We start from the raw sequence: 11,099 nt of genomic DNA, 5'->3' as shown, positions 1-11,099 counted from the left end.
ACATCTAGCCCTCCCGTGCACTGGGCCACCGTTTCGCTAACAATGGTCCCACTTGATAGGATGATCCAAGCCGTTCATTTGTTGGCCCACAGCGTGAATAGGCTCTTATCCTATTGAGATGATCTACTTGTTACAATCTATTTACGCTATGGGCAAACAAATGAATGGCTTGAATCATCCTATCAAGTGGGCCCCACTACAATTTTATAAAAAAATACTGCACTCTACGCACGCACGCATAAAAAAACTCCCAAGAGAGTAAATTAAAAGGGATAATTACATTTACACCCCCTCTAGTTTCTGACACATCCACTTCCACCCCTATAGTTTAAAACGTGACAAATACACCCCTGTAGTTTCAATTTGTTTAAGGTTTGCCCCCTCAGCTTAAGGTTCGTCCATAGCTTGAAGGGTTAGGATGATCCGATGGAGCTGATCGTTTGGGCACACCCTATCTATGTCAGGACCCATCAAATGAACGCTTTGGATCATCCAAATAATGTGGGCCCATACCCGAATCCAAACACTACCAAAAAATCATCCAAATAATGTGGGCCCACATTTTTTGGATGATCCAAAGTGTTCATTTGATGGGTCTTGATATAGATAGGGTGTGCCCAAAAAATCAGCTCCATCGGATCATCCTAACCCTTCAATCTATGGACGAACCTTGGGCCTACCTTAAACAAATTGAAACTAGAGGGGTGTATTTGTCACGTTTTAAACTATAGGGGTGGAAGTGGATGTGTGAAACTAGAGGGGGTGTAAATGTAATTATCCCAAAATAAAATAAAAGAGACTTATTCCTCTTCTTTTCCTCTTTCTCCGATAGTTCCAGCTACGTTTGGATTTTATTCTCCCAAACCCTAGAATTCTCTTTCATCGCACAATTTTCCCATTAATTCTTAAATCCTGATTGATTCTAGGGTTCAACTCTCATGCAATTTGGGTTTAAGGAGCGACCTTGTTCTTCAGATTAGGGTTTTTGCTCTTTCTTGCAGTTCTTAAGCTGAGAGAATTCTCTTGAATTTTGAACAGGGAGTTAGTTTATAGGATGTGGGCAGCATCTTGCCTGGCCTCTTGCTGCGCGTCATGCGCCTGCGAGGCTTGCCGGTCGGTGGTCGGAGGGATAAGCCGGCGATCTGCTCGGATTGCGTATTGTGGTCTCTTTGCATTGTCTCTGATTGTTTCATGGATTCTTAGAGAAGTCGCTGCTCCTCTCATGGAGAAACTTCCATGTAAGCCTTTCTAATTATTCTTTTCTGATTTTAACCCTCTGAAGAGCTATTTGTTTTGTTATGTTTTACTTTTGTCTAGTGAATTTACTATTTAAGCCATCCAGCGAATTGATTAGGCCTTTTTTGAACTTTTTTCAACATGGTTGGAGGAGTATTGAAACGATTGTGGGTATTCTTATGAAACAATCAATTATTCCAAAAGCTTAAGCTGTTAGAATTGGTGTTATTTAATCATTTATATTTCAACACTCCCCTTCATGTGTGTTCCCTCTTTTGAGTTGGCTCGTAGACATGGATTTTTAATATCAAGGAGTTGTTGGGTTTTGAATCCAGGACCTCCTATGAGGCAATAGCTCTAATACCATGTGAAACAACCAAGTACTCCAGAAGCTTAAGCTGTTAGGGATGGTGTTATTTAATCATTTATAAACAAGCCAAGCGAAAAAGGGAAAGGAAAGAAATATATTGTTGCCATTCAAAAGAAAAAAAAGGAAGTGACCGAGTTATGGTTCCGTGTGTAGAAATGACTAGTCTCGGTCAGAAGCTTTAGCTTCTAATGTCATCATGAAAGAGGCTTCTGTTTGTACGAGGATTAGGGCTTCAAAGGAAATAATTATGAGTTATAGTTACTTGTGTATTTCTTTTTTCCTGTTAAAATAAAAAAATAAAAAAAATTTGCATGTGTAAAAATGATTTGTCTCGGATGGAATCTTTAACTTCTAATGACATTGTGAAAGAGGCTTCTATTTGTACAAGCATTATGGCTTCAAAGGAAATACCTAAGAGTTGTAGTCCTATGTGTAAACATGTCTATCTTTGAGGAAATCTTTTATTTTTAATGTCATCATTAGAAACATAGGCCATCATGTTGGTTGCATCAAGACCCAAACGAGCTTTGATATTTTAACTAATTAACTGTTGAAAAATAACCACTACCCTAGCAAAAAAAGTCTTGAGTATTTTTAACCCAGTATGGTAATATTTGAGAAGTTTAAGAACGTTTGTCTTCCTTGCAAACAATATTTGTAAGTGCTAGGTTTTTTCTTGCTTCTCACGTCTCATGGGCTCTCTCTAGTAATTACATAGTCTAACTAGGTTGGGTTTTGGAGTTTTGGTAAAACCTGAAATGGAAATAGAGATGGTGGTATTTTAGGCTTTAAAGAAAGCCTAAAATAAATAGATCTCTATACCTGCAACCAAAAAAAGAAGAGAGATGATGGTTTTTTCTTCGTGTGGTGAAAGAGAAATGAAGAATAGGTGTTAGAGAGAGAAAAAGGTGAGAAGATTCCTATTTGGGAAAATCAGAAGGGGCACTTGTGGAAAAAAGCAAGAGAGAAAAAGAGGGTTTGAAAGGGTTGTATATGCGTCAATTTAGATGTATTTGGGATAGATTGATCAAAGGGAATCCTCTGCAATTCGTGTTCTTGCTCGTAGTGAAATTTTTCTTTGATTTGCTCCTTGACACATGCTTTTGTTCAATGAGCTTTATAGTAAAGAGCAACAAAAGCGATGAATCTCAGCACCATAGTGTTCAATTAGACATACCTGTAAGTTTGTGATAGTGATAGAGCTAGACGATGCAGATGCCCTGCAGCTTGAGGTTGTTACCTCACCACAATCCCACCACAAGACAGCACCTAGCATTGGCCAGGAGTAGCGGAGGCAGCAGAAGAGTCTTGTTGTAGGAAAACCAAGGGGGAATGCCGAAGTACCGGTTAGGTTTGGTTTTTGAAGATACAATATCTTTTGCATTGGTTGTTTTTATGGGTAACCCTTCTACTTTCTAGGATGCTATCAACGGTATCAACGGTGCACAACATGATATATGAATGACAACTATGATATAAGTGATGGAATCACTCCAAAAGAACAACACTCGAGAGCTTGTTAAAAAGCCCAAGGATACAAAACTGATCAGGTGCAAGTGGATATTTTGAAAGAAAGATGCCATATTAGAGAAGAAAGATGACAGATTCAAAGCTCGGTCGGTTGCTATAGGCTAAAGTTGGAAAGCACATGAGGTTGACTATAATGAGATCCTATAACTTGTAGTGAAGTACACATCTGTACGTGTTCGTGGTGCCTATGTCAGATCTAGAGCTAGAGCAACTCGACGTGAAGATGATTTTCCTTCGCGGTGAGGTGGGGCAGATTTATACGGACCATCCATAAAGGTTCAATGAGCAGGACGAAGAAAACTATGTTTGCAAGCTAAAGAGGACAAAGAAGACTATGTTTGCAAGCTAAAGAGTTCACTTTATAGATTAAAGCCATCTCTCAGGCAGTACAAGCACTTTGACTCCTACATGGCACTCAAGAGAGAATTTGGTTTCCTTTTGGCTGCAAAGACCTACAGGAAGTGTAGAGGATGGGTGAATTTGGATTTTGCCCATCCATCAAAAGTGGGTGTCAACATTGTTTCCTTTGCTTGCCATTTTGGTCAATGGAAATGGCACCTTACTGTGGGTTGATGCCTTACCATTAGCAAGACCCCATTGTTAAATGAGAAGCTGAAGGGAGTAGTTCCTTTAGCAGGGCCCTATAACTATTGCATGTGTTTATGTATGTGTATGCATTTTTTGTGTACAAACTCCATGTCATGTGGTGAATTGCTGAAAGTTATTATGACAAGTCCCATCTTTTGGTGCCTTTCCTTAATGAAGCTATCTTCCATGTTGCTGAAAATTTTCACTGAAAATTGATTCTCAAGTCGAAATGATCTCTTTTAACCATGTGATCCATTAATGTTTAAATTTTTTTATGTTAATATTCAAAACTTATCTCTAAGTGATTTGCTATGCAGGGATTAATCATTTTCATCAGACTCCTAATAGGGAGTGGTTCGAAACAGATGCTGTGCTGCGTGTAAGCCTGGGAAACTTCTTATTTTTTACCATGCTAGCTGTTATAATGATTGGAGTCAAGAATCAGAAAGATCCTCGTGACAGACTGCACCATGGTGGATGGATGGCGAAAATCTTCTGCTGGTGTCTTGTGGTGATTTTTATGTTTTTTCTTCCAAATGGGATTGTTAGCTTCTATGGTTAGTAATTTTTTTAATTTTGAGTTTTAGTACTAACAGGATCATACTAGAGAAAATGTGTAAAATTATTATTATGAATTTGAATATTTCCACCAATCTTCTCTCTCTCTCTCTCTCTCTCAGCTTTCTAACTTCTATAATGTTACAGCTTCTAACTTCTATAATGTTACACTCTACTGACATTCTTTAGAAGCTGGATGGACCTGAGTTCTGCTGCTTTGCATACAATTTCACTCTGTTTTTTTGAATGGTTTATTTTGGTTTACGATTTCACTCTTAAGCATGAGCTTTTTGTGGAAATATGTTGGGAACTGATTATTAATGTCACTTGCACATACATGAAATGTAAAGGGTGAAATTACCTTTGTATTGTAGCTTCTTGATTGCCACTAAACAAGTTATGTTTTCAAATTTGCCACTGTTGCTGAGGGGATTGCATTCTCTTGCCCTGTCAAAACCATGTAATAGTTTAAGGCCATTCCAAATCCTTTATCAACTGACAAACTGGAAAAGGGATTCTATTCTTTTCTTTTACTTCAAGTATCATTATTGTACCATTCCTTGATGATGTTTTGAGCGGATATTCTTCTACAGGTTTTAAATCTGCATCTGACACAGTTCAACTCTACAATGCAGAGACGATATCAAAATTTGGCTCGGGATTGTTTCTTCTCGTTCAGGTTGTCCTCTTGTTAGATTTTGTGCATGGATGGAATGACAGCTGGGTTGGAAAAGATGAGCAGTTCTGGTTTGTAGTTTTTTTCTTTGCCCGTCATTTTTTATTTAATTTTTGTAATATTATTGATCCTTATCTTAGTATGATTTTAGTAGATCCTAGTTTAAACTTTTGCTTTAGTAGATCCTAGTTTAAACTTTTGCCTCAAATAAGTTTAAAATAAAATAAAATATTGGTGAGTTTTTTTTTACTGAATACAGGTACACGGCGCTGTTCGTTGTCTCACTTGCTTGTTATGTGTTGACATTTTCATTTTCGGGGCTGCTCTTCCATTGGTTTACTCCATCAGGACAGGATTGTGGTCTCAACACCTTCTTTATTGTCATGACTTTGATTCTTGTTTTTGTTTTTGCGGTTGTCGCGCTTCATCCAAAGGTAATTTATCTGCCTTTCATTCTAAATCATATGGAATATTTTTATCAACTATCACTTAATTTTTGCAAGTATGTTTATATGTAGAATGCTGTTAAGATTTTCATGCCTGTTTTCTGTAGAAAATAATGTCTAAGGTGCATTCCAAATAGTATAGCGTCTTTATTCTTTTGCTGAATTGTGGGTGTAAGTCAAGATTTCTACAGGCAGTTACAATTTTTTCTGTTATCGCTTTTTTTTTTGAAATGACAATATATTGAAAGAATGGAACCGAGATGGTCCACAAAAATACAAAGAAAAGAAAAATTACATTAAAAACAGACTAAAAATACATTTCACGGAGGGAGATGATCAAACCATTCCAAACCCTCTTTATGGACACCCGATCTCGCAAGGGAATCAGCTTCACCATTGGCTGATCTTCTAACAAATTTAAACACTATGGATGAACCTGAAACAAGGTCAGCGATCTCCTCAAAGAAGCTAAGAAAGCGCCACGGAGGTGCACTCTTTCCAGATAGCCAACTGATTACGTTAGAAGAATCACCTTCCACAATCACCTTATCGAACATATCCCTACTCAGACGTTTTATTCCTTGGAAAGCCGCTTTAACTTCCGCTTCAGATGAGTCGCTTCTACCAATTGGGCTAGCAAAAGCCCAAGAAACCACTCCTGCAGAATTCCTAGCAAGACCACCAATACCTGCCAGACCCGGATTACCCAAACTAGACCCATCAAAGTTTATTTTCAAATACCCTTCAGGAGGAGCCTCCCATCTTTGAACTATCTTCTCTCTCCTCACCCCTTCCCAACACACAATTCTCCAACCTTCCCACAGATCAAAAGTTGAAACAAATTGAAACTGAGGAAGACTCTTCGCCCAAAAAATCACCAAAGCAATAATTTTCATAAATAACCAGTAAGTTGACTTAGCCACTCCCTTAAAAACTCGCAAATTTCTTTCTTTTCAAATAACCCACCACAAAGCTATCAAACACAGCTTCCAAAGCAATTTCCCTTTTTTCTTCCAAGGCACAAAATCCCAACTTAACACAATTTCCCTTTTTTCTGTTATCGCTTAACCGATATTTGTATGAGTAATCTGTGGATGTTTTACTATGTTTTCCACAAGATCTTTGTGTTTTCACTTTTGAATTTTGAATGCGGAGCTACTCAAGACGGTTAGGCACATGCACAGTTATGCTATACGACTCGAGGATTGTATCACAAAGTGTTCTTCCTTTGCTGAATTGTGGGTGTAAGCCAAGATTTATACAGGAGGTTATAAATTTTTATGTTATTTCTTAGCTGATAGTTTTACGAGTTATGTGGATGTTTTACTATCATTTTCATAAGATCTTTGTGTTTTCACTTTTGAATTTTGACCGTGGAGTTACACAAGATGGTTAGGTACGCAGAATTATGTTTTGTATTTGAACGGTCAGAATTATGTTATATGACTCAAGTATTGCATCACAAGTGTGATCTACAAGACATGTTCTTATTTATCCATTATTTCTTTGATTAATTAATTGCTTATTAGCAAGATACATGTCTTGCTCGTCATTAATTCTTTGTGAAGCCTTGTATGGTCTATGTTTATGATTGTTTGTTGATAAATGTGCATCAGATAATAATAAATTAGGTGGCAGAAAGTCCAGGTAACCATGGGGTATTGAGTGTCTTCTATTGAGAATTTATTTTCTTTACAATACTTGTTCTCTACTTTTTTTTTGTTCTGTTTTGATTCTGGGGTAATCCTCCATATATATTTGCTTCTCTACATGTCCTTTATGCTCTATAGTGAGACTATATCGCCCATGAACCAAAAGATCTTGTTCTTGACCAAATTAATTTACCTCTAAAGTTTTGTGGGATGTAATATGAAGGCAGCAGGGAATACGCATGTGAGAGCATTGAAACTGTCATACCAGCCCAAAATATGAACTAATATTTCTAAATAGGTCCAATTCATGAAAACATGCATGTGAGAGTATTGACACTGTCATACCAGCACAAAATATGAACCTAATATTTCTTAAGTGGTCCTTCCAATCTAAAAAAATATATTTCTTAAGAGGTCCAATTTATGAGACTGCAAGGAAGGAGTTCCACCCATAGTAGAATAAGTGATAACTAGGTCAGTTGTAACAGTAGAATTTTGAGGACTCAACTGTGGTTTCTTCTTTGTTTTGATCCCTTTCCCTTGTACAAATAGAACACAACATCATATTCTGGACTCAAGATTGAGCTCATTTTTGCTCAATTATTGGAGAATGATATATTCGCCCCCTTTTCTTTTCTGGGCCACTCCCTTCTAGTGTAAAAAGAATAGTGATAAATATGCTGAAGGGGGGTGGCCTGGGGTAGAAAAGGGGCCAAACATATCACTTCCCCTTTTATTTCATGGTAAATCGATGCAAATTATACAACACACACACACACACACACACACATATAGTGAATCATGTGAGCTCTTGTATGACGAGAAAGACCCAACACCTTTGTCAGCATTCTACATCCCTAGCCAAATTATTATAGCATTAGCAGAATCAGGAAGGAGAGGAATCGAAGTTGGAACATGTTATTTGTGTGGCTCTTGCTTTGTATTGTATCTTGCCCTTATGTGGCTCTTTCCTTGTAAAGAATTACTTGTTCAAAAAAATAAAATGTTGGAACATACAACGTGAAGCAATTATAATCAAGCTGGGAACTTATTTTTTAATGATAAGCTGGTAACATATTCTGACCACATTGTTCTGCTGTTGGGGAAGAAGCTGCGTCTTTCCTCCCTGGCAATCAACAAAGCATATTACATTGGGAGACAAGCTTTCTATTTATTTTCAAGCCTTTTTCGATGTCATTTTGAGAAAGAGATTGAGGTACACGATACCATACTTTCTACATGGTATTAATTTAGTTGACTGGACTTTCTTTCAGTAAATGAGCTGGCAGATTTAGATGATATTCTCTCTCCTTTTAATATTGGAAGCCAAGGGATTGACCATTTAAAAAATTTAAAATAAAGAGGTTTCAAATACTTAAAAAAGGGAATGCAAATCCTATCTCGCCCTTTTGTACTTTTCCATACATGTATGTCCATTAAATTGCTTATATTTATTTGTCCGAAATTCTTTTTGACGCAGAGCTGATGTATCGTACACTGTTTTTCTGCAAAATTAAGTGCATTCACCTGCCAGATACTTAATTTCCACTCTGAAACATGGTTTCCTATCATTGGAAGCAGGTTAATGGCAGCGTTTTACCAGCTTCAGTTTTATCTTTGTACTGCACTTACCTCTGCTACAGTGGACTTTCAAGTGAACCAAGGGACTATGAATGTAACGGCCTTCATAATCATTCGAAAGCTGTCTCCACTGGCTCCCTTTCCTTGGGGCTGATTACAACAGTTCTCTCAGTTGTCTACTCTGCTGTTCGTGCTGGCTCTTCCACGTCTTTGCTCTCCCCTCCAAGTTCTCCTCGTGCCGGTCAGTGTTTTTTTTTATCAATTTGTTAAACCTCTTACAACTCGCATCTATTTGGTAGTGTATCTTTTTCCAAAGATTGAATCAATCTAAATTAATTTGCACACATTGAAACAAGACGTGGTTATCTAAGGGATGCTCCTGTATTTGTATTCTCTTTGCTGCAATGCAATTACCTAGTTAACAAATGTATTGGAATTCATCCATAACTAGGAAATTAGAATGTGTTTAGTGTTTACTTATGTTTTCTTGTTAAGTGTGGAATTTCATTATTCCTTTTTTCCTCGTGTTGTTTGTCATAGATTGTACGGACTTTCATTCATGCACACTTTTTGTTTAATCTGAAGGTAAATGATCTTTAATCCTAAGATTAATGATCTGGTGTTGGACATTGATGAGCTTATCAATCATCTGATCTAGATCAGTCTGTGATAGGAAATGGGCTGCTATTACCATCTGGTTTTGATCCAATGGTGTTTAGGTTCGCCAATGGCAACACTGTGTTATTGGCTCCCAACACAGGATTGTTTCCCTTTTAATCTTATGTTTTATTCTAAAATCTTGTGATATGTCATTAGTACCTGATTATAATTTGCTTCAGCATAGACCCAAGATTGTCAGTTTACTCATAATAAACCTCGAAAGTATTCAGATAAAGCTCATGGCATATTACTATTAAAAACATCATTGTTTATTCCTTTGGCTCCGTCGAAAGACGTAAAATTTGTTTTATGTTGTAAAAATGAACATAAAACAAGTTTTACGTCCAAAGAAACGGAGCCTTTGTGAACCTGAAAACACACCCTTTCTAGCTTTTGTCAATTCACCTTTTCTTGGATTCTCACTCTGATTTCTTTATTGAAGGTGCGGCGAGGCCTTTGCTTCCACTGGACCAGGAGCAGCAGAAAGAAGACAGGGAGGAGAAAACCAAGGCAGTGACATACTGATATTCCTTCTTCCACCTCATATTTTCTCTTGCTAGCATGTATTCAGCAATGCTTCTAACGGGTTGGTCGACCTCTGTTGGCGAAAGTGGGAAGCTAGTTGACGTGGGTTGGCCATCGGTGTGGGTCCGCATTGTGACAGGGTGGGCCACTGCAGCTCTGTATATCTGGTCTCTCATTGCTCCTCTCCTGTTCCCTGAAAGGGAGTTCTGAGTAAACCGATCACCAGTCCTTGGAACTCTCTTTTTTATTTATTCAAATGGTTGATTGTGAGTGTACTGTACATAGATGTGTGGTTGTGTTCTCTGAATCTTGCAGTAAAACTTTTTTATTTTTTGAATGGGTAAGCTGGGGTTTAACGGGGGACCCCTACCAATTTAATAGATATAGAAAAACATAGAACAATAAGATCACACCATTTCAAAAAGAAAGAACGGTTTCTACACACAAGCGTAGATAAGTTATCTACACACTAGCTTCAAATACAGTGGAGTGCATATTGTTTGGGTGATCCAAACCATTCATTTGATTGGCCCTCACATAGATATGGTGTAGATAACTTATCTACACTTGTGTGTAGAAACCGTTTTCTCTTTCAAAAATAAAAAATAAAAAAATTTCCATTTCAAAAAAAAAAAGATCACAAAACCAGCCCTAGCTCGGAACAAGTGAGAAGGGGGAACTAAGGCTCTACAACTATGAGCGACAAGCAGTAATCCTAAGAGAACAAAATGATCCATACTTCTAAATTTCATTATCATCTAATTTTGAAGGGGTGTGATGGGCTCTTTCTGAGCGCTTTGGCCAGGTTTTCTTGGGAACTTCCTTTCTTGGGAACTTCCTGTTTGGATTGCAAGAATTTTCTGTAAAAGGTTGGAAAGGAAAAGTATTTCTAACACTTAAAACCTTTTTTATGCACGAAAAAGTTAAAACCAACCATATTTAGAGTAACCTTGATATCTCTCTAAATTAATCGTAATCATAAGAAAAACTTTTTGGAGGGATTGACCCTCTAGATCAATGGCCAATGCTTTATTCTTATTAAACTTGGAGGTTGGAGCTTCGATCCCAGCTTACCTACCCAAAAAAGAAGAAGAAACTTTTTGGAATAAATTGCTTTCTGTACTGTTTTTCTTGCAGTCCAAACAGAGCTCTAGGACTGTCCAAAGGTATGGCACTAGTAAGGGTGCAACTAGGACCCGGTTGGGTATGGTGGAGGCTAACACCATCTCAACAAACTAAGCCTTGGTTAGAGGAGGGTCAGCCCTAAGTCACCTGAC

General features: G+C 37.7%; 1 protein-coding gene across 1 annotated transcript; it reads left to right on the top strand.

The window, feature by feature from the left end:
• The first annotated feature begins 810 nt into the window (after window positions 1-810).
• Window positions 811-9,957, top strand: LOC143856288 (uncharacterized). Its single transcript, XM_077366469.1, has 6 exons — window positions 811-1,238; window positions 4,042-4,281; window positions 4,918-5,029; window positions 5,218-5,392; window positions 8,638-8,878; window positions 9,740-9,957. Exons 1-6 carry the CDS (start codon window positions 1,055-1,057, stop codon window positions 9,820-9,822), a joined length of 1,035 nt encoding a protein of 344 aa, XP_077222584.1. The 5' UTR covers window positions 811-1,054; the 3' UTR covers window positions 9,823-9,957.
• The last annotated feature ends 1,142 nt before the right edge of the window (window positions 9,958-11,099 follow it).

This window comes from Tasmannia lanceolata, unplaced genomic scaffold, assembly GCF_043159265.1.
Source record: "Tasmannia lanceolata isolate RefF3 unplaced genomic scaffold, GAP_Taslan_0.1 ptg000023l, whole genome shotgun sequence".
Taxonomy (NCBI): Eukaryota; Viridiplantae; Streptophyta; class Magnoliopsida; order Canellales; family Winteraceae; genus Tasmannia; species Tasmannia lanceolata.
The sequence above is the reverse complement of the archived record's forward strand: the minus strand, read 5'-3'. Positions and strand labels throughout refer to the sequence as shown.